Consider the following 26,472-nt stretch of genomic DNA (forward strand, 5'->3'; position numbering starts at 1 on the left):
CCTATTTTCCAACCAGCCCCCAGCCCCCTTTTTATCTGTTTAAGTATATACTTTTTATTAACTTTGTAAAAGCAAAGGCCACAGAGGCACCAGCCATGCAATATGATCAGTAAGTTCTGCAGGAGACAGTTATACTACAAAAAAAAATCTCTGCAGATAAGTGGCTCATTGCACATCCCCAGCTCCTTGGGCAAAGGGGAGCAAAGTGGATGGAGATTGGGCAGTGAAAGCAGATGAGGGGAACTCACCTCTAAGACATGTTCCTACTTTCCCAGTAATCTTCAGAATCCTACCTTGTGCAGTTGGAAGTAGCATGTTGCCATCCACCTTGGAATGCTCCCTCTGGGACCCCTGTGGCTGAATATAGTATGGGTACTAGCAATATTGACTTCTGCTCCATGCCTCTTATTATGGGAGTGGGCACTGGGCTCCTCTGGGGTTCCCTGAATCATCATCATGTCTGCTGGTGAGCACCCAGGAGATGACGGCTAGCAGTCGTACTGCACTGTCTGCTGCCAGCCTACCCCTTACTCCCCCCTCCCTCTGTGAAAGCAATGGCCAACAATCGTTTCATGCCTTTTGGAGGGGGGGAGATAGCTCAGTGGTTTGAGCATTGGCCTGCTAAACCCAGGGTTGTGAGTGCAATCCTTGAGGGGGCCATTTAGGGATATGGGGCAAAAATTGGGGATTGGTCCTGCTTTGAGCAGGGGGTTGGACTAGATGACCTCCTGAGGTCCCTTCCAACCCTAATATTCTAAAACATTTTTGGGGGGAGGGATAGCTCAGTGGTTTGAGCATTGGCCTGCTAAACCCATGGTTGTGAGTTCAATCCCTGAGGGGGCCATCTGAGGGGGGGAAAAATTGGGAATTGTGCCTGTTTTGAGCAGGGGATTGGACCAGATGATCTCCTGAGGTCCCTTCCAACTCTGATATTCTATGATCCCCCTTCAGGAGAATATTTATCAGAAAATCTGTGGTTCACTTGACAGAGTTTCCCAGAGTCATAGAATCATAGAATATCAGGGTTGGAAGGGACCCCAGAAGGTCATCTAGTCCAACCCCCCGCTCGAAGCAGGACCAATTCCCAGTTAAATCATCCCAGCCAGGGCTTTGTCCTCTGACTTCTTGTAGGTTTTACTACTGAAAGGTACATTATGGCCCTGGGTAAACTGAAAATGATCAGTCAACATCCTTGTAAACAATGCACAAGTAAGATAAACATAACTGATGACATGTTAAATAAGGAATGTGTTCGTATCCTAGCAGAGATTATAAAGAGCTGACTGATGTGAGATTACTGAACCTGTTAATAGCTGATTATCTCCCTGAAAGGTGTTTAATAAAACATCCTATGTTTTCTTTCCAAATGCATGTCAAAAAGATAAACCTATTTAACAAAACAAAACAAACCCCACAACCCCAAGTCCCTTAAAGTAGAAAGGCTTCCCAGCTGGCTGAGACTCCAGAATTGACATGAACCAAAATGTCCTGTATTTTAAGCAGCCATGACCACTTCACCTGAGGAATTTGATGGCGAAACTTCAATGTTAAGAAAGCCCTGAAGTACGTCAAACTTGGATAACCATCAGTGCCCTCAACACATTGGCAGAACATGGACACTCCAGGATAGGGAATGACTGAGCAGTATGGAGTTTAAAGCGGCTATGAAAGGCTTGAGGTGTGAATGTCAGATTCAAAACAAAAACAATATCAGATGTCAAACTGAGCCAGGGTTGGGAAGAATGATGGATGATTTCTCTGGTTCTCACAGCATTTTTATAGATCTGTGGCTGCTTATAGCAGTAAAACAGTTATAAATTAGAGGAATGCCATGAAAAGTAGTGGGGGGTGGAAATTGCCTGGAGGTGGTTTAAAAGGTATACATCATGATTTATCAGACAAGAAAGAAAATAAGTATTTAGGGCTTCATTTGGGAGATAAGAGTCTTCTATGAGAGAGACTCAACTTCCAAAAGCAGTTTTTTGGGCCAAACATGTTACTGGCTGTAGGTGAAAATCTACTATTTAGATTGGTGTGACTTCGTTTAATAGTGGAGAGATGTTGTCCTGATGTGGTGATGTGGGTGACCTCATTAGAGGTTCATACTTAGGTTATATGAATCTGCATGTAGCAGGGGAGTGTGCCTAGGTTCTCTTACCCTGCAACAAGGTCATGGTTTTATTACCCTCCTTGTATGATGGACAAAACTTATCTGTCCTACAAGTGTGCTGACAGGCTTAATTCGTTACTTTTTCTGAAAAGCATTCTGAGTCTATTTGATGAAATAGTCTATAGTATCCCAGGGTTGGTGTGATGATTATAATTGTAGAAACATAGGAATAACCATACTAGATCAGAACAATCCACCCAGATCAGTCCATCCCATTTCACACACAGCTCAACAGCAGATGCTGCAGAGAGATTTAGAAACACCTCAGATAAATATTTGTGCAATAGTTTGCCTAAGGACAAATTACTTTTGGATTCCTAGTGGTTGTCTTATGCCTGAAAACTTGAGGGTCGTCTGTGTGTATATATACACACAGACGACCCTCAAGTTTTCTGGCATAATATATATATGACAGTAATAGTAACCAGGAGATTTTTTTTATCTATCTATATATCCTGGTTACTATTACTGGAACATTAACAAACATCTAATTGATCTAATAAAGAGAGATGTGTATTCTTTGCATGGAGAGGTTAATGCACCATGATACTATTTTACCCTTCTTCTTTTCTTCATTATTGCAGAAATCCGTGAAGCCTTTCGGGTACTGGACAGGGACGGGAATGGCTTTATCTCCAAGCAGGAGCTGGGCATGGCTATGCGTTCTTTGGGATACATGCCTAGTGAGGTAGAACTGGCGATTATCATGCAGCGTCTTGATATGGATGGTAAGTCGTTATTATTCTTTGAATTGTAGTAGTGCTGGGTGCTGTACAAATACATAGTGAGAGGCAGTCGCTGCCTCAAAGAACTTACCATCTAAATAACATGACAGACAAAGGGCTGGAGGGGAAACAGAGGCACAGAAAGGTGGAGTGGCTGGTCCAAGGTCACACATGAGATCAATAGCAGAGACAGAAATAGAACGCAGGACTCCTGACTCCCTGTCCTATGCCTTATTCGTTAGACCATACTGCCTCACCTTATAAAATTCCCCAGATGAAACCTTTACAAACAGATTTTCACTTGCAGATAGGACTTTCCTATAATTTCCAAGCAATGTCCAGGTGGAAGTGGCAAAATAGTGCCTTTCAAAGTATCCCACTAAGCCATTTCCTCCTTAGTTTAGTTTTCAGATATTTATTGTGAATACTGTGCTCATGAAAGGTGTCAGTTGATAACCCAGGAAACTGAAGTCCTTTATTCATTCACCTAGCAGGTACAACAGTGGTGCAAGCTTCCCCACGCTGTCCCTTCTATATGACTCTATCCTGACCGCCTCTAGGAATGAGAGGGTAGCTCAGTTTCCATAACTCATTCAAATATAGCGCTTGGCTTCTCTGCTGTGCCAACTAGAGGTAGTCATGGAAGTGGTTTTGTGGATGCTTGTTCACTGAGAGTTAGCCTGAAACCACTAAACACCTTTGATTAAGTCACGAAACAGATATCAATTGTGAGGAGTTTTTGGTTATTTCTGGGCTGCCTTTGAACCAGTGACCTTGCGTTGGAAGGCTTTGTAGCCAGTTATCCGTGTCTTGAATGGTCCAATCCTCTGAGCAATCCAGTCCTTTATAAGCCACGATGTAATTCTGCTGCATCATGCATAACTTGCAAGTGAAAGTTGCTATAGGCGGGGCTTTCTCATGCTGTGTCTGAAATGTGGAAGCTTTGGCAGTTTTGATGGACAAGGCTTTGAAAAGGATGGAACAAGGCCCTGTGGAGAGATTTCCTTCAAATAGTTACTAGCGTATAATCAAAGAAAAGGAACCCATTATTAAAGTGAATAGAGGAACAGGACATCAAGGCTTTTGGAACCATGGGGGACTCTCTTAGCTGATGTACACCTGCAATCATACTAGCTCAGAATAAGGAGCCATCTTTAAAATGCCCTTAGAATTATAGGTCAGAAAGGTAAATGCTTTTCTAACAGCTAAAATGTGCATAGATGCTGGACTAATGAGCAGCTCTTCTCTCCTGTTTCTGCAAAGGCACATAACAGCGTTGAAAAATTATACAAAATGGTGCAAAGCCAAATGGAAAACATTATTGTGTATGCAGTACAAATACATTAATCATGTCAGGCTGCAGAAAATTTGGTGGGCTTTTGGTTTTAGTGTTTGTTTTTTATTGTAAAATCTTTCTGGTCATCTAAAGAAGTTTTACAAATGAAGAGTATTATAAATCTGCAAACGTTAAGTTGAGAGTGTTGATATTCTCAGTGGGCAACAGATGCACGATGGAGTGTAGCTAATACATGCTGCTTTTAAATAAAATTTGCTCCTTGTTACAAATGTGTGAGTGAAGTGCAAACTTCAAATGTTTCCTAGGTTTAGTTCATATGCTACTTTGTTTTAGAAATTAGGCTTGGAATCTAATGGATACAGAATTTCTCACATGATTTTTGGTACTTTCTGTTTCCAGTTAGGACAGGCTCTCTCATTCTCTTGTGATTAAAGAGGGGAAAAACACCTCTATGGAATGTGAAAGAGCATGATAACCTTTCTATAGAATGTTCAAAGTATCCCACAGAATTCTATAGCAGGGATAGAAATCAATAGAAAATGGATTCCATAGGGTGGATTTAAAAAATGGTGAAAAGTATCTCATTCTTTAAAAAAAAAAAAATTTTAGATAGGATTTAAGAGTAGTTTCTATAGAGCACTATTACGTTCATCCTATTACATTCTACTGGATTCTTCCTTCAGGGTGATTTTGCTTTAGGTTTTACAAAACGATGTGGTACAGATTCCTACACTATTTTAACTGAGCCTCAAGTTTTTAGGACAAAGAATGATTTGGATAATGACTCCAACTCTGGTCCATCTCCTGTTATTCTCTCATTCCTGATTTCTAGAAGCTCTGGAGATCTCTGGCGTGCTATCATTTCCACTTCTAGTACAGCTGGGACCTGTAAGTACAGAGGTGGCATGTAAAAAAGGGGAATAAATTAAATGAACTTCTGAGACCTTTGACAAAGTTTCAACGTGAGTTTTGCATAAAGATTGGGAGGTGAGTCTTGTATCTGAGCCAATTCACCCAACCCTATCTAGCTTTTCTAGGCAGTTTATTATTAATTATTCATGTTTCTAAGGTGCCTATTTTCATAGTATTTTGACTGAAGGGTTTCTGGACTAGAAGACACATGCATGTGATGTAAAGAACATAAGAACGGCCCTACTGGGTCAGACCAAAGGTCCATCTAGCCCAGTCTCGTGTCTTCTGACAGTGGCTAATACCAGGTGCCCCAGAGGGAATGAACAGAACAGGTCATCATCAAGTGATCCATCCCCTGTCACTCATTCCCAGCTTCTGGCAAACAGAGAATAGGGACAGCATCCCTGCCTATCCTGGCTAATAGCCATTGATGGACTTATCCTCCATTAATTTGTCTAGTTCTTTTTTGAACCCTGTTATAGTCTTGGCCTTCACAACATCCTCTGGCAAGGAGTTCCACAGGTTGTGCATTATGTGAAGAAATACTTCCTTTTATTTGTTTTAAACCTGCTGCGTATTAATTTCATTTAGTGGCCCCTAGTTCTTGTGTTATGAGAAGTAGTAAACAACACTTTCTTATCTACTTTCTCTACACAAGTCATGATTTTATAGACCTAATAATATCTCCCCTTAGCCATCTCTTTTCCAAGCTGAAAAGTCCCAGTCTTATTAATCTCTCCCCATATGGAAACCGTTCCATACCCCTAATCATTTTTGTTGCCCTTTTCTGAATCTTTTCCAATTCCAATATATCTTTTTTGAGATGGGGAGACCACATCTGCACACAGTATTCAAGATATGGACGTACCATGGATTTATACAGCAGCAACATGATATTTTCTGTCCTATTATCTATCTCTTGCTTAATTATTCCCAGCATTCTGTTAGCTTTTTTAACTGCCGCTGCACATTGAGTGGATGTTTTCAGAGAACTATCCACAATGACTCCAAGATCTCTTCCTTGAGTGGTAACAGCTAATTTAGACCCCATCATTTTATATGTATAGTTGGGATTATGCTTTCCAATGTGCATAAAGGATAAGTGGACCCAGAGTATAAAAAGACAAAAACAAAACAGAAAGATTAGTAGGGAAAATTCTTTAGGCAGTGCAGGAGCTGGGGGGGATATTATGAGAAGAATTTATTTAGGCTACAAACTGAGCTAACACAATGCAGCTCAAGGTTTTCTTTTCTTTGATGGATTGCTCTTTTCTGCAGCTTATCTTGAAACGTAATGAGAACGTGAAACCGTATAACTAGCTTCCCTTTCTTTCTCTTGCTGTGTGAATGGGGATTGTTCGTTACTCTGGGCCTGATCCAAAGTCCAATGAAGTCAATGGAAATTGACTTCTCTGGGCTTTGAATCAGGCCCTGTACTTGCAGATATAGACCTACCCAGCCAAGTTTCTCTCTGTCATATATTCCTGATGAGGGATGCAGCACTTTGTCAGGATAAAGCCAAAAAACGGAAGCTCTTGGCAGTGCTTTGCCTGCATTTATCTCAGTTGGGAGGCCAGGTTGCGTGATAAATCATTATGTACAGTGTGCAATCATAAGACCCCCACAGTATGTGAGAGCTACGGAAAAGACAATAAACCCTCTGTGCATTTGGGGGTATATGACTGATAAAGATATAAAGTGCAAGCGGATATGCTAGCCAGATGTGTGCTTCCCCCCAGGAGGCTGATGACAGTGGCTGCTAATAATAAGGTAATAAAATTGGCAGTGGTTTATGTGTAATCTGAACCAGTCTGCGTGGACCTAGTACAAATTTAACATTATTGTCAGATAATACCTTGGGAGTATATTTGCATTGCAAGATGGCAGAGGAACTGTATCTGCCTTGCCTTATTTAGATGACAGATTGATTATAGTGACACAACCAGAATCAGTCGGCCTTTCCATTCCCGTATGAAGCCCATTTTGTAAGAGGGTTGAGAGTGAGAATGCGGCTATTAAAAATCTGTTTCAGGTTGAAAATGAATAGAAGCCTTAGCCTGGGAGCAAGTTTGTCTTCCCCAGATTGGATGAATTTGTGTTTATAAAGAGCCACCCGCATGAATAATGTGGACAGGTTTTAATGGCTTGGCACTCACCCTAAACTAAAACCATAACAGCATGTTTCATCTACGTAGTCACCATTGTCCTGAAGGATCTCATAGTGCTTAACAGATAGGGTGCCCAGGTGTCCTGATATTGTCGGGGCCATCCCAATATTAGGGGCTTTGTTTTATATATGCAACTATACACCCTCCCTCCCCCACCCCCCCACAAGGGAAGTGTCCTGATTTTTCACTCTTGCTATCTGGTCACCCTATTGACAAATTATATAGGAATCACTTCCTATCCCACTGAAAAGCAGCTACTTCTGGGGTTGTAACGTGGCAGTTGTTTAGCAATGTGAAGCGTAACCACATACCAGGTTAGGACAGAAATAAAGGAGAATTTTCTATCCCATTGGAAAAGCAGGCGGAAGTTAGGTTAGGTAGAAAATGCTGGTAGAATTCTAAGTAGAAGTGGTAATTGCCCAAACTGGAATTTGACCAGCACCTCAGTAAAAGTGCCATGCCGTCTTTAATGCCCATGAGTTTTCAGTAACACCATGTTTCCTCTGAAAAATGGTAATGCCAGCAGCCCTGTGCCCCGTAACACCATGCTGGGGCATTCATTCATTATTGAGATAAAGAAAAGAGAGCCACCAAAAGAACTTGCAGATTTGTCTCTGGAGTTTTCCCATCCAAGTGCTGACCAATGCTGACTCTTCCAGCTTGTATGATCCAATCCTAACCCCAGTTTAGAATCATCTGCAGTGGTGCATCAAAGCATATGTTGTATTGTACTTTCTCAGAAGGATTCTTAGGACAGTTGGAACAGAGAGAGAAGTTTCTCAAATATCTGATTCTCTCTTGAAATTGGCTTTCAGTTGTGAATCATTCAGTTTGGCCACAGTGTAATGATTTATTTTGAATTGCATTTTGTTTTATTGGGATTGATTATGACCTGGGTGTTCTTGCCACTTTCTCTGGCGGGAAAAAAAAAGCTTTTTATTTTCCTTTTGGTTCTTATGAGCATATTATCCCACAAAATGACTGCATTGTAGAAAAATGTAAGCATCTAGTTAATTCATTAAAAAGATGATGACACAAAAACCTCATGGTGGAACTTTTTTCAAGTATAAAGTGTGTAATTATGGAGACTTGGATGCCACAGATGCGATGATGGCAAGACCAGGGATGGACATGAATAATTTGTCAGAGCAGTGGGCACAGTTGACGGGAGAAGGGAACGTCTTTGGGATGAGATTAAGATAAAGGGATGGTGGTTGGTAAAGTAGAAAACTTGAACTGATTCACAAACCCATAATCTCAATGAAAGCAGTTTGAGCTGAAAAGTTGGTGTCCTTTGGGCTTATATAGGCTGATGATTCTGAATGAACATTATTTAGAATGGATTTGTATTCTATTGTAGTGAAACAAACTGGGTTATGTGTATCTGTGCTTCTGCCCTCTTATAGATGGCATTGGAATTGCTCATTTGAGTGTCATAAACCCTGTAGCGCAGACAGAGATGTTCTTAACTCAAGTTGTAGAGACATGTGCGTTCAGAGCTATAAGATCTGAGTTCTGTCCCTGCTGGGATGACAAAGATTCAAGCTGTCATGGTGTGCCGATGGTGACCACCGTGACGTTCTAAGTGGCCACACATTTATTATCATGGTGTGGTTAGTACTTCACGTCATGGTAGTTATATGCTGCAGTTCTGCCTGTTATGCTGTGGGCCCTGTTGTTTTATATGGAACAGGCGAAGTGAGCCTCACCGGGGAAAAGGGACACGGGCTAGAAGACTGGCCTGAGCTGGGAAGCGAGTGGGTTTGAATCCTGCTCTCTGTGCTGGTGCTGCAGGTCTGGGTCTAGCAAATGAAAGAAGGCATCTGCGGACAGGAATGTGCACGCTTATAGTGAAGTCTGCACTGAGGAACCCACTTCCAACAGCCGGCAGCTCCCCCTTAGCAACTGACCACGTTGAAGTGTCCCCAGGAGGCTTCCAGTACAATTTTTTGTTGTCCACGTTAAGTAAAGGCTACCCCTTTACCTAACATGTGAAAGTTTGTTGGGCACCATCTGCCCCCTGACCTTAAGGGGTGTGTGTGAGATTATAGATGTGTCAGGGGAGAGCAGCATATTCGCGTTTCACATGAGGCTAAATTCTGCCTTCCCTTGGGTGGGCGTGCTGTGTGGGGGCAGACGCTGAGCCCTCTTCTCCCCCAGTGCATCTAAGCAGGGGCCAGGCAGCACAGGAAGGGCTAGAGCAGCGGTTCTGAAACTGGGGGTCAGGACCCCAATTTAATGGGATCGCCAGGGCTGGCGTTGGACTTTCTGGGGCTTGGGGACAAAGCCTGAGTCCCGCCGTCTGGGGCTGAAGCTGAAGCCTGAGCCCCACTGCCTGGATCTGCCCTCCTGTGCACCAGGTGGTAGCATCTGGAAGCAGATGCTGGGGGTACGTGACCCTGCTAATGTCTGCATCAGCCATCAGGAACGTTGGTGCATTTGCTTCCCCCTGGGCTAACTGAGCCATTTTCCCCGCACCAGCCTTATGCAGATAGAATGGCTAAAGGAAGCTCCACAGAGTTGCTGCCTCTCTGCTGCCCTCCCTCCCCTCATGATCTGGGTCAGGTAGAAAACAACACAATTTAGCATATTATGATCCCAGCATGTTCCGTTCCCTGCCCTGTGTGTCTCCTCTCGTATATTTGCAAAGGAGTAAGGATCCAGCTACGGTCTCCCAAGCACAGCCTGACTGAATGCAAAATACTTCCCCTGAATACCAAACTCCGCAGCTCTCACCGGAGGCAGGCACTGGAGGTCAGAGCAGTTATTGTATTTATTAAAAGGGGTGCTGCTTATTTTTTTAATGTTTAAAGTCTCCTTACCATTTTCAAAGGTGTATTTCAGCCAACGAGAAGGGTGGCTGCTGCAGAGGGAAATATTTTAGTCTTTTTTTGTTGTTGTTTTTACTGTTAAAAATAAAGCTCGGGGGAAAATAATATATTGGGAATATTTCAGGTCTCTAAGGAAACCTAATAAATTACCAATCATATTGCTTTACTCGCTATCGAAAGGGGCTGAGCTACTACTGTAATGAAGGTGGTATAGTAAGCCAAGTAGAATAGGATTGAATAGAGTGTGGAAAAACTGCTTCTCATTACTGTGTGTGTAATGAGGGAGGAGAGCAATGCTTTCATCCCTGTAAGGGATGCATCCTGTGCAGGGTATGCGGTGCTTATGCCCTGTTTTGAGGGTACAAGCCGTTCTTAGATTGTGTGGGGGGTCTCTGCACTGGGATGAATTTCACACTAACACAGGAGAGGGCTGTTCAATACACTTGAATATTCACCAGATGCACAATGGCCATATATGAACCTTCTGGATGTTATTCCTCAGATGTGAGATATGTGCTCTGACACCACGGACCATGTTCTGCCTGACTTACACCCCAGGGCCCACTGATGCCATTGGGGGAGAGCAACATATTCACTTTTCCATTGCCTGGGGTGCAATTGAAGTAATTTAGGCCTGTGTTCTTACCTATATGCTGAACTGCATAACATTAACGTGAACATTACAGTTCATGGGTGTTTCATGTATCGTGTACTGGGTAATAACATGAAGGATTCCGTGTTTATAACATTAAACCAGCTCTTTATTAAGAGAACTATTTATAGAGATGCTGTGATGGCAGCTAGTATCCTAGCCATGTGCGTACGGACTGACTTCCTGGTGCCTTCTTCAAACTCTCTTCCATTCTGCAACCTGTGCCCCTCCCTCCAAGTCCCATGCATGTTGCTACAATGTTGAATACCTACCTATCTTTCTGAAGTCTTGTTAGCAAGTTGGGGTGCTCTGTCTTTAGAGCCTTGGGATGTAAAGTATTTAAAATGTATTTTCTGTGCAAAAAAAGGAATAGTTTGTACGATTTGCCAATTAGCAGGAAAACTAATAAAGATATTGAAAAACAGCATATTAACTACTGCATTGTCCTATGTAGTGAGCCCACCATTTAAACTGGCCTCTAGAAATAAAAAAGATGAATCTGTGACTCACTATGCTTGAATTTAACTGTTAGGGCTATATGCTCCATGGTATATGTAGATAAAACTCCACTGAAATCAATGGAGCTATATACCCACAATGCAGAGAAGTTGGCCCCATTGTGTAAACTTCCCCCATAGTTAGAGATTCTTCTAGCACTCCCTTTTCTGATCTTAGTTTTGGGGTACACTCAGGTTGAGCTGTTACAAGATTGAAATACAGTTGCCAACCCTCCCGGTATCGGGCTCTATCTCCCAGAGGCTACTGAAGCCAAACCAGGAGATTTTAGGCTGCTAAAAGTCCGGCAGCACAGCGGGGCTAAGGCAGGCTCCCTGTCTGCCCAGGCCCTGCGACGCTCCCAGAAGCTTCCGGCATGTCCCTGTGGCCCCTGGAGGGGGCAGGGGTCTCTGCGCCCTGCCCGCGCACCGAGCGCCCATTGGGAGTCAATGGGAGCTGCGGGGGCAGTACCTGCAGGCAGGGGCAGCATGTGGCGCTCCCTAACCCCCCACCAGGGGCAGCAGGGAGGTTCTGGCCGCTTCTGGGAGCAGCGCGTGGAGCTCCCTGGCCCCGCTTGCCTCGGCTGGCCACTTCTGGGAGCAGTGTGGGGCCAGGGCAGACAGGGAGCCTGCCTTAGCCCCCCTGCACTGCCACCCGGGAGCCGCCTGAGGTAAGCTCTGGTCAGCTGGAGCCCTCATCCCCTCCCACACCCCAACCCCCTGCCACAGCCCTGAGCCCCCTCCTGCACTCCTACCCCAGGCTCAGCCTGGAGCCTTCTCCCACATGCCAAATCCCTCGGCCCCACCCCCTAGCCCAGAACCCACATCTTCTCCCACACCCAACCCTCTGCCCCAGGCCAGTGAAAATGAGTGAGGGTGGGGGAGAGCGAGTGATGGAGGGAGGGAGGATGGCGTCAGTGAAGCGGGGCCTTGGAGAAGGGGCGGGGCATGGCCCGGGCCTCAGGGGTGGGGCAGGGAAGGGGGTGGGACAAGGATGTTTGGGTTTGTGTGATTAGACAGTTGTTAATCCTAGATTGAAAGGATGCACTCTTGCGTTCTGATAGCCAGCCTTTGCGGATACAGTTTTTTAAAAAGGTGATCTGAAAAGTGTATAACAAAGGCTTTGTATCAAGTCTAGTCTTCCTTGTTTTTGCTGGAGGTTTCCAAGGAGGACCGGAGAACTGGAATGGGAATTTGTTTTGCTTTCAATTGAACCTTTAAACATTTGGGAGGAATTATCTTTTTGTATGATTAGGGCATTTGACTTAAAGAGGAATGAATAAAAGCAAAAGAATAGCATTAAGTAGTTAGGCAGTATGAGTAATGTGGACTGTCAAATACATATGAGGCATGATTGTGTTGTTTAGATGTGTCCACACAGCAGCCTTTAAACTGTATCATATAACTGGAACTGGCGAAGAGCTCTGTATAAGCTGAAAGCTTCTTTCTCATCAACAGAAGTTGGTCCAATAAAAATTATTACCTCACCCGCCTTGTCTCTCTGATATAACTGGTTCAGATGAAAATGTCACGACACAGTCATAAATATCCGGTTGTATTTGTAGCGTAGACAGAACCTTACCAAGCATCCCTTCATATGGTGCACCAGAGTCATGACTTGACAATTTCTCTGGGTTAATACTCTTTTCTATGCTATGCAAAGTGATCTATCCTAGTTCAGGGCACTTCTCACCATCCCGTCTTTGAAGCAATACAAGTAGAGTTAAAGCAATATGACCCTACACAGTTACACCAATTTTGCTATTCCCAAATGGGAAAAGTTATACCCGTATAAGGCATCTTGATATTGTTATAGGTGCATCATGTGAGGGATTGTGTTGGTATAACTATTTTGGTTAAAAAATCACACCCTTAACTGGAAGAGTTATATTGGTACAAAATCTGTGTGTAGACCAAGCATTATTGGCCAAAATCATGTAGGGCAGAATTAGATTGATTACACTGAATACAGTAGATCAAACATGGTGAGTGAGAACAGAACAGTATCTGTTTCGTGAACTCCAGCATGTTTGGTATCAACAGCATTTTGTGCAAGGATGGAAGCTGTGTGGAAGTACCAATTGCACTGAAAATTCTAGGGGAAAAATAAATTTCTCCTTTAGAAATTAAACACTGAGTTTTCTTGGGCAGCTGTGCCAGCTGAACTCCACTAACAGATTGCCATAAAACACCAGGTTGCAGAATATTAGATCCTTTGTTAGGAGCTTTGCTTTTTGCTGTGCTGTGTGGAACAACCATGAAACCCACATCCAATACTGGCTGAAAACATTTTCTTGTATCTTAATACTTTTTTTTTTTTTGGGGCTTTAGCAGAATGGATAATTCATTGTGTTTCGACTCTGAAAAAAGATGAGTGGATCCTAAACTGGAAAAAAAAAATTAAAATAACACAAAACAAAAAAAGCCTCCTGCCCTGGCCTACACTACAGAATTAATTTGGTATAATTTGAATATAATTACTTTGAATAATCCACACCACTGAGCGACATAGTTGTACCGACCTAAGTGCCGGTGTAGACAGCTGTGTGTTGGCAGGAGAGCTTCTCCCACAGACAAAACTACTGTCTCTTGCTGAGGTGGATTAACTATGCTGACAGGAGAGTTGTCTCCTGTCGGCACAGAACGTCTTCATTAAAGCATGTTGGTGTAGCTGCACTGATTCAGTGTTTTGAGTGTAGATCTGCCCTAAGAAGTCAACAGGAAGAGAACACATTGCTTGACACAAGCGCTTCACTTGTTCCTTGTCCGTGAAAAATGACCTTGCTCAGATACAAAGTTCTGCTAGCTTAAACCACATTGCTTAGCTGGGAGACTCATCCACCTGACAAATGGAATAGCTTAACTACAAAACTGGTTTAATCAGACTAGCCTTTATTTATGTGGCACTGACTTGGATGACCCTAAGGTACTCTCACCCCTTACAGGCATATGGCAAACCTTTCATTCTGGCTAAAGAACTTTATCAAGTCCAGCTATTTTTTTATTTCAGTAAAAACCACTTACAGCTGTTCTTATTTGTTCTTGGGGTGGGGGCAAGATACCTCTCTTCTGTACAATAATAGATTTTGGAATGTGCTTTCCAGTGCAATAGGAAATGGGGTCCAGTGTTGGATCTTTGTTCACCTTTCACGGATGACCAGTATTTTTAGAGCTCTCCTCCTTTTATGCCATCATTGTTGAATAGGAGAAGCCTGTAGCATCTTGGATACATGTTACAGAAAAGTTTCTTTCTCTCTTTCTCTCTTTCTTTCTCTTTCTTTTCTTTCTCACAGTGCTGTGAATATTAAACCATATTACCATCAATATTATATTTTAATTCATTCTAATCATCTGATCTAAATAAGCATAGCTTGGTCTGGTAAACTAAGTGATTGCTGAATTGACAACCAGATGTTAGATGCTTCTCTCTCCCTTTTTTGACTTCAGAGGTGGCTCATAAGCTTCTCAATGTGCAATTTCATAGTTTAACTCTCTTAGGATGAGTTTCTCTCCCACGCTTTAAACCAAATGTGAGGGGGGAAATGGGATATGGCTTTTGCATATTAACTAGGATGTTTGGAAAGCATTGCCTCTACTGGACTTCTCACACGCTGGAGAACTCACTTAGAGCAGTGCTGTTATAGGCAGCCACTAATTGTTGATTATTGTCCAGCTTCTTGAATCCGAGTGTTGAGCATTCACAAGTACAGTTGGGAGCTGTGGTCGCTCAGTACCCCTGAAATATCAGTCCCATAGTGTCTCAAGTTGGGCATTGAAAATGAGTGGAAATTTGTTCAAAAGTTGGCCCCAATCTTTCTTTGCCTCAGTTCCCAACTGCAAAATGGAGATAATGATACTCCCTTCCCCCACCTCAGAGAGGTGTTGTGGAGTTGAATGATTGTTTGTAAGGCAAGTAGGATACTACATTGATGAGCACCATTTCTGGAAAAAAAAGGCAATGAGCAATAACAAATTCCCTGTTAAGTGCAGGGACTGGCAGGTGTGGTTGGGGCCACATACGAGTGAGGAGAATAAAAAGAAATAGTGAACAGCTCTCTCATTACCTGAAGACTGGGACCTGGGAATTGCATCTTTAAATTCTCGCACTTCTATCTTTGACTTTGCAAGCTCAATGGTTTTTTTAAAAAAATCTTAGGGGTTTTTTGTGTGTGTGTGTGGTTTGTATGGACTATGTCTGTAGTTCCGCGACTTAATTATCAGCTTCCCAATTGTTTCAAATGTTGCAGAGCTCTCTGGTAACTACAATGATGATTTCAGAGTTTCTTGCCATTCTGGGAACCTCTTAGGCAAAAATGATTAGGGTCTCAACAAGCTTGGCTTGTTTTTGCTTTAGCTGATCATTTGGCAAACTGTTCATCTACTGCAACATGTGAGACTTCCTGAAATCTTAAGGGAACTGCAATAATCCTTTCACTTTAACACATTGCCTGATAGCCATTGCTCTCTCATCTCCTGATGGTAGCCTCCGCAGTGCAAATGAAGCTATTTCTGCAGAATAGGCATTGATAGCTTGCAGCAGATTGGCCTGATGGCCTACTGGCAAAGCCAAAGGAGATGGAGGCAAGCCAGGGACAGCCGGCCCTGTAGTCTGTTTACCTGCAGTGCAGTCATTGAGAGAGAGAGGTAATTTTGAGGTTATATGGTTTCCAAGGGATTGTGTGGAGCTGACGTATCACTTGACAGATGTCTGGTGAATTTTTACTGCAATGTAAGTTGCTGTTATCATTGGACTGCTCTTCTCTACCCAAGTGCTAAAAAGCACCCTGCTCATTTTTGACTGGTAATAGATGTTGTGGAGAGGAAGCACCAGTCTCTGTGTTTGTTTAACCCAGCGATTCTCAGACTGTGGATTGGGACCCCAAAGTAGGTCATGACTCCATTTTAATGGGCTTGCCAGGGCTGGCGTAGACTTGCTGGGGTCCGGGGCCAAAGCTGAAACCCAAGTTCCACCGCCCAGGGCTGAAGCCAAAGCCCGAGGGCTTCAGCCCTGGATGGTGGGGCTCAGGTTATAGGCTCTCTGACTGGGATTGAAGCCCTTGAGGCTTTGCCCCCCCCAGCCTGGGGGGAGGGGCTTGGGCTTTGGCCCCGCCACTCAGGGCAGCAGGGCCCGGGGCTCATGCTTCGGTCCCCACTCCTGGGGTCGTGTAGTAATTTTTGTTGTCAGAAGGGGATCACGGTGCAATGAAGTCTGAGAACCCCTGATTTAACCTACTGGTGCGTGTATGTTACAGATCCCACTCCATGAGGCTCCACAGAGGGTATGAATTTTTACAGCCTCCAGCTCCAGAGCTTTAGCTCTTCAGCTCAAACTGTAGCAGCTCATGGTTTTAGCTCAGACAGTCCCTGTTCAGTCCCTGGTATGTTGGCCAAGATGGCAGCTGTCACATCTGCATCTCCAAGGTCTGGTTACCAGGCTGAGGTTTAAATGGATACTCATCAGGGTAACTTGATCTCTGGTGTTGCAGAACAAGCTTCTATCACTCGTTCTCAGGTGGAAGCATCTGAGCTGAAGTTATAGCCCTAGTCTTTGATCACTGTCTTGCAGGGTCAACAGCTAGAGCGGGTCCTACTGGCTCATATGAGTAGGCTAAGAGTATCTTCTAATGGGGAGACAGTCATTCAGTCCTTGGAAGAGTTCTGAACTCCCTTTCCTTGAAAGGGCAATGAACAAATGCCAGTCGCTTGAAACAAGGTGCAAATGGGAAGTTCTCAGATTACCCTACTTGCAGTGTGGATAGATAATATAATCATTGGACGCAAAGACTTGGTGGTCAGTTCAGCTCTCTGGTTCTTGCAGGCAGATCCCAGGCCAGGGTAAAACTGAGTAATTCTTTGGTCTCCAGATGATCCCTTTGCAGGGTGGATGCAAATCTGCCTTTTCCCTCAGCTAGGAACCCCAGTCCAACCAAATCATGCAGCTTTTATGTTTACCCCTCTATGATCCACAGCTGCCAACTCACACCAGAAACCCAAAAAGATAGGCTTCTCATGGAGTTATTTAGCCACCCTCCTGAGGCCCAGTTACGTTTGGGGTATATACAATGCCTCACAGCCAAATTGTCTAGAAGGGTATGTCCTGAAGGGGGTCTGATAATTTCTATTTATCCCGTTTGTAGAAATGTGTCTTTAATCCTACAGTGAGCTTTGGAGAGTTCACGTATCTTCAATAATAGCAGGTTTTTGTAATTTGTTCAGGAGAAGCAAGGGAGAAAGGGCATGGTGCTTTTAGTTTGTGTCTCAGCAAAACCTGAACAGAATTTCATGGGACAAACTAAAGGCACTTGTGCAGCCTGCTGGTGTTTCCCAACGCCCACTGTTAAAGCCCTGCTGCAAAGAACGGAGGTGTCAGAGCTTCACAAAGTAAAGGCCACCAGGATCTTTTACAATGGAAAAGGTGTATTATCTGAGTTCATGCTAGAATGCTTGTGCATTATTGTCTGGGGGGACTTAGTGTGTATGTGGGCGTTAGCTCAGATAGGACAGAGAGACCTGGGTTCTCTTCCTGACTGCCACTTACTTCTTATGTTACCCTTGGACAAGTGACTTTACAGCTTTCTGTGCCTCAATTTCCCCAACTGTGAAAAGTGGATATTATTATTATTGTGGGGCTTTTCATTAATCTTTGCAAAGTGCTTGGAGATCTTAGAACAATTTTATACAATAAGTTTAAAATATCTTTAGTATTTTGTATATAGCTGGCCACTTCACTGTCCTTCCCATCCTCCAATTGCCCTTCCAAACCCCTCTAAAACAAACACTCCCACCTGAAGTGTAATTAGTTTATTTGTGAAATGGAGTTTTTCCCCCACAGTATAGAATCATAGACTATCAGGGTTGGAAGGGACCTCAGGAGGTCATCTAGTCCAACCCCCTGCTCAAAGCAGGACCGATCCCCAATTAAATCATCCCAGCCAGGGCTATTTCAAGCCTAACCTTAAAAACTTCTAAGGAAGAAGATTCCACCACCTCCCTAGGTAACGCATTCCAGTGTTTCACCACTCTCCTAGTGAAAAAGTTTTTCCTAATATCCAACCTAAACCTCCCCCACTGCAACTTGAGACCATTACTCCTTGTTCTGTCATCTGCTACCACTGAGAACAGTCTAGAGCCATCCTCTTTGGAACCCCCTTTCAGGTAGTTGAAAGCAGCTATCAAATCCCCCCTCATTCTTCTCTTCTGAAGACTAAACATCCCCAGTTTCCTCAGCCTCTCCTCATAACTCATGTGTTCCAGTCCCCTAATAATTTTTGTTGCCCTCCGCTGGACGTGTTCCAATTTTTCCACATCCTTCTTGTAGTGTGGGGCCCAAAACTGGACACAGTACTCCAGATGAGGCCTCACCAGTGTCGAATAGAGGGGAACAATCACGTCCCTCGATCTGCTGGCAATGCCCCTACTTATACATCCCAAAATGCCATTGGCCTTCTTGGCAACAAGGGTACACTGTTGACTCATATCCAGCTTCTCGTCCACTGTAACCCCTAGGTCCTTTCCTGCAGAACTGCTGCCGAGCCATTCGGTCCCTAGTCTGTAGCGGTGCATTGGATTCTTCCATCCTAAGTGCAGGACTCTGCACTTGTCCTTGCTGAACCTCATCAGATTTCTTTTGGCCCAATCCTCCAATTTGTCTAGGTCCCTCTGTATCCTATCCCTACCCTCCAGCGTATCTATCACTCCTCCCAGTTTAGTGTCATCTGCAAACTTGCTGAGGGTGCAATCCATACCATCCTCCAGATCATTTATGAAGATATTGAACAAAACCGGCCCCAGGACCGACCCTTGGGGCACTCCACTTGATACCGGCTGCCAACTAGACGTGGAGCCATTGATCACTACCAGTTGAGCCCGACATTCTAGCCAGCTTTCTATGCACCTTATGTCCATTCATCCAGCCCATACTTGCTGACAAGAATACAGTGTCAAAAGCTTTGCTAAAGTCAAGGAACAACACGTCCACTGCTTTCCCTTCATCCACAGAACCGGTAATCTCGTCATAAAAGGCAATTAGATTAGTCAAGCATGACTTGCCCTTGGTGAATCCATGCTGACTGTTCCTGACCACTTTCCTCTCCTATATGTGCTTCAGAATTGATTCCTTGAGGACCTGCTCCATGATTTTTCCAGGGACTGAGGTGAGGCTGATTGGCCTGTAGTTCCCAGGACCCTCCTCCTTCTCTTTTTTAAAGATGGGCACTACATTAGTCTTTTTCCAGTCATCTGGGATTTCCCCTGATCGCCATGAGTTTTCAAAGATAATGGCCAATGGCTCTGCAATCACATCCGCCAACTCCTTTAGCACTCTCGGATGCAACGCATCCGGCCCCATGGACTTGTGCACGTCCAGCTTTTCTAAATAGTCCCGAACCACTTCTTTCTCCACAGAGGGCTGGTCACCTCCTCCCCATGCTGTGCTGCCCAGTGCAGCAATCTGGGAGCTGACCTTGTTCGTGAAGACAGAGGCAAAAAAAGCATTGAGTACATTAGCTTTTTCCACATCCTCTGTCACTAGGTTGCCTCCCTCATTCAGTAAGGGGCCCACACTTTCCTTGACTTTCTTCTTGTTGCTAACATACCTGAAGAAACCCTTCTTGTTACTCTCAACATCTCTTATTAGCTGCAACTCCAGGTGTGATTTGGCCTTCCTGAGTTCACTCCTGCATGCCCGAGCAATATTTTTATACTCCTCCCTGGTCATTTGTCCAATCTTCCACTTCTTGTAGGCTACTTTTTTGTATTTAAGATCAGCAAGGATTTCACTGTTAAGCCAAGCTGGTTGCCTGCCATATTTACTAGTCTTTTTACACATCGGGATAAGAATTCTTTAAAATACAGCCTGCTCTCCTGGACTCCTTCCCCCCCCATGTTATTCTCCCAGGGGATCTTGCCCATCAGTTCCCTGAGGGAGTCAAAAACCCACATGCTGAAGACAAATGCTCAGAGACACATGTATGTTAAAAATACATGTTTTTATAGTGAAGGTAATTCATTATGGAACAACTTATCTAGGGATGTGGCAGATTGTCCGTCACTTGCAATCTTTAAGTCAAGATTGGATAGTTTCTAAAAGAAATGCTATAGCTCAAACTGAAGTTACATATTCAATGAAGTAACTACTGGATGAAGTTCTTTGGCCTGCGGCATGCTGTAGGTCAGGCTAGATGATCATAATGGTCCCTTCTGGCTTTAAAGTCTGTGAAACAGGCACACAACTTTTCTTGGAAATAGCTCCGTGGTTGTAGCTGTTCTGCACCTTTCCTCCGTATAATTTTAGAGCAGAGCAGGGTGGCCATCCCAAAATTCCATAATTTTCACACACAGTTACTATATGGCTGCAAAGAGTGACACGGAGCAGGATAGTGAGTCACGGCTGCTATGTATTAAGAGAATAAAAATGAACGGAAGGGTCTGCATGCTTGTGACCCAAGCTGCAAGTGACTCCCTCATTAATTCAAATATATCCAGCTAGCCGCATTCTGGAGGTCAAACACAAGAAAAATGTGACTATTTATCAGTCACACACACCAGATTCTTATAGCCATTTATTAATGTGCCTTATCCTTTGTGCCATGGCCAGGGTTTTTCAGGAAGTGTTCCCCTGCACGCTAATTTAGCATCAAAATCTGTGCCTGAAAATGTATTTACATTTGCAAAGTTCACTGTCCCTGAGTGATTTCTCACTGCTAGAGAATTGGTCTCCCTTTTGTGATCCCACTCCAGGAAATGGGAGTAAAGCAGGTTCTTCGTTGTCATTAGGGCTCAACCAAACCCAAACAATGAAAGGATAATGGCCATGTGCTATGTTTGGTCTTCTTAAAGCAGGGCAAGACTGCCTAGGGCTGTGGGGGAACTAAGCAGCAAGGAAGAAAGCAAGTAACTTGATACATCTGTTTGCTAGAATAGTGTCTCCTGTGCATTGAGGAGAGACCATAACAACAACAGGGTCTATTTCATCCCATTAATTTTACACTGCAACAACGTGTTCAGGGGTGTATTTTCATTGTTATGGAAGGTTTTAGCTGTACAGTTTCCAGCCCATCTTCCACTTTGACCTTAATGGAAGACAGTTAGTGGGTTGTATTATAGGGGATTGGGTAGAAAAATCCTCAGAGCAACTCTTCGAAAAATCCTCTATTAGGTAGACAAAGGGAAGCCAGTGGACTGGCTCTAGGGAAGAATATTATACAGTGAGGACCTTCCATGTTGCGTATTACCTTATTTCAACTCTGCTTCTCACATGGCCGTGGTTGCAGTCCTGCAGTCTGACCGACTAGTTAGGAGCTTTTTGCGGCTGCACTAGTATCCAGGCACCCTGGGTTTATAAATAAGTCATAGTAGGGTTTGATTGTCATAATCAGTCGGGGCAGTGAGCACAGTATGGGTCAGGTTTATAAACCTATTCCTCATTTATACCTGATGAGAGCAGGGAAGAGAGAATACCGGCTCTACATCACTACAAGGGAAATGGAATATCTGAGCTGAACAAGCAACAGATTTGCATCTTCTCACTCCCTATGCCTGCTGTTAAATTTACGTTCGATTGCCTCCTTGGTCAAATTGCCCTTGACGGTAGTTCCTTGAATGCGAAGAGGATTTGCTAATGTAATTAACGTAAAATTGCACGTTGAAGGAAAGGGAGACTGTAGAAGGTGGACGGTGTACACATTGGAAATCTCTTGGCATAGAGAGAACTGCAGGAATTGGGCATGACACACAAAATATGTGCTAATAAAGCTGGAGGTGGGCTTAGACCAGAACATGGGATTCAAGCCCACCCAAACCTGAAGAAGTTTGGATTCATATTTGTGTGACTCAGGTCTATCTGTCTAATGGCTGAAGAGTGCCATCAAATCCAAACACCCCCAAATGCCTGGGATTGTTCCAAACTTCGCATCTTGGCCCCATCTCTGCTAAAACCTACAATTTCTGAATAAGACAGCGTTCGATTGCTCTGAATATCTAATAATCTCTGCCAAGAAGGATTTCTATAGACATGGTATAGGTACTGACTGTGATTGAATGCATCATAGATTATAATTGAATGAGATTTGTGCCTAGCTGAGATTGTTAAGGGTGTGAGCAAAAAGAGCAACTATGGATCAAATTCTGCCTTCAATTAAGGCCTGATCCTTCAAGATGCTGAGCGGTCCTCTGAGCTGATCTTAACTCCTGCTGATCTGAGGGGGAGCTAAATTCATTCAGCATCATCCCTTTACAGCGTCTTATACCTGAGAGAAACCCCATTGATTTTAATTTCGCAATTACAGCGGTATTACATGGGGTATACTTGAGGACAGAAAGTAGCCCTTTATGTTCATTTTCCCATGATCCGTACACTGGTATTTAAGGATTTTTCTGTTGACTGTTGAATACCGTAAAAGGAGTTCTTGGTTTAAATTGTAATTTCTATCTCTGATACAGAATCTCTGGTGAGTCTGATGGTGGGAAGTGTTTATTTTGTTATACTTAAAATAAATGTCAAAGGGACCTTTTCTGTTATGTAAAATCCTGGTTCTGCTTAGGTCATATGCTAGTCACCAGTTTTAACTGAAAGTGCAGCAAATAAGAAAATAAAATATCGTTGTACTTTTGTGGCATCTTTCATTGGAGGTTTTCAAAACATTGTACAAATTTCAATTAATTCAGCCCCAGAACAGCCTTGTTGAAGTAGTAGTTATGTTTAGATGGGTAAACTGAGGCACAGAGTTGTGACTATAAATGACTTGGCCAAAGTTCTAGTAAGTCAGAAAGTGAGCCCAGGAGTCCTGACGCTTGTTCTATTATGTGGCACTCCCTGCTTCTCTTCTTAGTAAATGAAATGACACTGTCTCTAGTAGAAAATGTCATGTGGATAATTCAATATATTGGGGTCAGACGTCCAGAAGCAAATATATGTGTGGTCAGGTACTAGTAGCTATTTAAAATGCAAATTGTTTTCTTGATAATCTGGCTAATATCTTTAACCCAGTTTGTAAGGTAGTGTGTGTTTCCATTCCTGCCTTTCCTTCTAAGCAAGGCACTGCAGTGTACATCATTTTGAATTCACTGTCATCTTGCATTGCATTCCACAACATGGTCCAGTGTGATGTGATTGATACAGTCTGACTTAATGTCACAAGCTTCTGTCTCCCACAGGGAAGCAAAAAAAGCGCCGTCTCTCTGCCTATGAATATTTTAAAAATCTGCTCTCAAAGATGTGGGGTCCCTATGCCCCTCACCCCCACCTCGCCCTTACCAGACTATTCATAAAATGAATGTTGGCATTGACTCTTCTATCATGGGACTGAATCCTATAAGTTGCTGAGTGCTCTGGCCCTGATCCAGCCAAGCATTAAGCACGTGCTTAGCTGTAAGTGTGTGAGGATCATTCCCAATAATATGAATGAAGCTACGCGCAAACTGAAGTTCCTTGCTGATTTGGGGCAAGACTGCTCAGCAGCTGGCAGGATTGAGCCTGTTCTGGATCCCTGCTACGTTCTTCAGAGCAATGCTTGTTGCTTCCCCCTCAGAATGTTCTTCCCATCTCTGCGTGTCTTCCTGAAAATTATTGACTGCACTCTTGAGTGGGTAAAGATCATCAGTCTGGAAAGGGAATAATCTCTGCTCAGCTTATTTGACACAGTTTTTTTGCTCGGATAAGAATTTAGTTTATATAGATTTCAACAAATGAGGCGTACGTACAAATGGAGAACAGCAAACAATTATCTTAGTTACACTGAAAAGGGCAAATACCTACAGCCCACAAAACACACACGTACCTGCAAATGGAGGTGTTGTCATTAATCAGTATTTACTCAGAAGTAACCACACACCGCAGTATCTAAGATACCCTGGTTAACGCTGGCTTTTTGCTAATGACCACTGTCCGGAGCTGCTCTAGTCTGATCTTTTAGTAGTGATTAATTCTTTATAATTTAAGAACAACACCCACACAAGCTCCTGTGGGGCCAATCTGTTCCCATTGTGTGCAGGGTGCAAATGGGCGCAGGATTGGGAGAGAAGCAGGAAGGTCCCAATGATCAGGGTGCTAGCTTGAGACATGGGAGACCTGGGTTCAGCTAATGCCACGTCTACACTAGAACAGCACTAGAAAGCCCTCCTGATGTAGCCAGTTTATACTGGCAAAAGAGTGCTTTTTGCTTGTAGAGTACCTGTAGCGGCTCCCTGGATAACATAAGCTATACGGGCAAAAAGAGTTTCCTGCTGGCATAACTGCACCTATATTAGAGCTTGTCATAAAAATCACACCCATTACATGACACTGCTATATCCGCAAATGTTTCTAATGTGGCCCTGGTCTCAATATGTGGCCCTAGGCAAGTCTCTTAATCTTTCTATGCCTCCATTCCCAAACTGTCAAATGACAACAGCTCTTCCCTCACAGAGGTGATGTGAGAATAAATGCATTAAAAGATTGCGAGGTGCTCTGGTACTGTGGTGATAGGGGGCAGAAAAGCACGAAAAGGCAGATGTGCATTGTACTCACCTTTTTAAAGCCTGGAAAAGCAAAGTATTTGAAAGATTCCTTAACCACTACAGAAGTGCTCTCTTTCTTTCTTGTCATTTTTTATTAATCCTTCTGTAAAGTCCTCCAAGGAGATAATTAATACTTGGATGCATGACAAACAGCGTCAAGTGCCACATCATTTACAAAACAGACAGTATACTGCAGGGTCATGGGACTGCACAGGCTGAGTTCATTAGTGGCACGAGCAGTCTCCTCTTTCTGCTAACGACACTGGATCTGTGTCTATGCTGTCTTCTCTGCATGCAGACTACACAGAACTTTCAGGAGATACACATTGATGAAAGCAGATAAGAATTGCCTTGTGGTTACTTTATTGCCTGGCTGTTCTTTGTATGGTAACCTCCACTGCAGGATGTAATTGGACCTGCCTAAGAGTTTGGGAAGATTTCACTCTCTGCAGGCTGATTTACAAACAGGATGATAATAATAATAAATAAATTAATACCTACCTCTTACACAGAGCTCTTCCCTTTGCAGATCTCAAAGCACTTTACAAGGGAGATCAGTATAATTATCCCCACTTTTTACAGATGGGGAATTTGTGGCACAGGGAGATGATGTGATGGGACCAAAGTCACCTAGCAAACCAGTGGCAGAACTAGGAACAGATCCCAAGTCTCCTGAGTCCAGTCCAGTGCTGCCACGCTGCCTCCCTCCTACAGCTAATGGAGGTTGCTATCTTGCTGAAATGCTTGAGAGCCTCTGGTTTTTAGAAGTGACTTGCTTGTAACCTCAGCAGGGCATGGGGACAGCCTTTTCATCTTTTTTTTGTACAGCACCTACCACAATGGGGCCCTGATCTTGACTGCTCTTTGGCTAGTAATATAATATTAAACCATTAATAAGAATGGAAATGAGAGCTGTTCCCCAGGCACCATAGATGTGATTTTGCTGGTGATCATGGTGTCTAGATGTATGCACTCACTGGTTCATAACTTGTTTTCTTTCCAGGGGGCAGAGCAATCCAGGGTGGCACATGGACTTTTGAACGACCTTTGAGATAGCAATCAACTAAGATTGATTGATAGTTTCTCTCTCATTCTAGGGGATGGCCAGGTTGATTTTGATGAATTTATGACCATTCTTGGACCTAAGCTGGTATCTTCAGAAGGGAGAGATGGTTTTCTTGGAAATACAATAGATAGCATATTCTGGCAGGTAAGTAAGCTTTTTTCTTCTTAAAGCAACATCAGTGAGCAAATATCATTATCTCAAGAAACAATGAAATGGTTTGAAGCATGAAATATTTTGCTGAAATTGAACAATTGTTTAAAGGTTATTCAGTTCTGTTTATGAGCCAGATAAGACCATAGTGTATTGGTGGAGCTGGCGAGCTGAAGTTAATCAAATGTACAGAATGCTGATCATATCGCATTGGTGCTTATGTGTGTTCTATGAGATACAATAGATCAAACAATTTGGGATCCAAGTCTGGGGATAATGAAACCCTCTGTTTATCACAGAACAAGTAGACTGGCAGTGCCATTTGCAAGCTGCTCCCACGCTGACCCATCAATGTGCCTCAACCCTGCCCTATCAGGGTAAGATGATAGCGCACGTTCCATGTGAATTCAGTCCTTGGTGCTGAGACTCCTGTCTAAGGTGTCAACCAGTGCCTGTAAACTTGATAACTGTACTGAGCTGTGCAGGCTTCCAAAAAGGATTGGATTTTTGTAT

The 26,472-nt window shown here is 43.5% G+C and overlaps 1 protein-coding gene across 1 annotated transcript in view; it reads left to right on the forward strand.

Moving 5' to 3' along the window:
* CALN1 (calneuron 1) overlaps nucleotides 1–26,472 on the forward strand; it is a 184,476-nt gene that overhangs the window by 76,381 nt on the left and 81,623 nt on the right. Inside the window, exons 3-4 of the mRNA XM_048824173.2 lie at nucleotides 2,755–2,898; nucleotides 25,841–25,953. Coding sequence (XP_048680130.1) covers nucleotides 2,755–2,898; nucleotides 25,841–25,953 — 257 coding nt within the window. The remainder of the gene's footprint in view (nucleotides 1–2,754; nucleotides 2,899–25,840; nucleotides 25,954–26,472) is intronic.

The sequence above is a fragment of the Caretta caretta genome, chromosome 17, assembly GCF_965140235.1.
Source record: "Caretta caretta isolate rCarCar2 chromosome 17, rCarCar1.hap1, whole genome shotgun sequence".
Classification (NCBI taxonomy): domain Eukaryota; kingdom Metazoa; phylum Chordata; order Testudines; family Cheloniidae; genus Caretta; species Caretta caretta.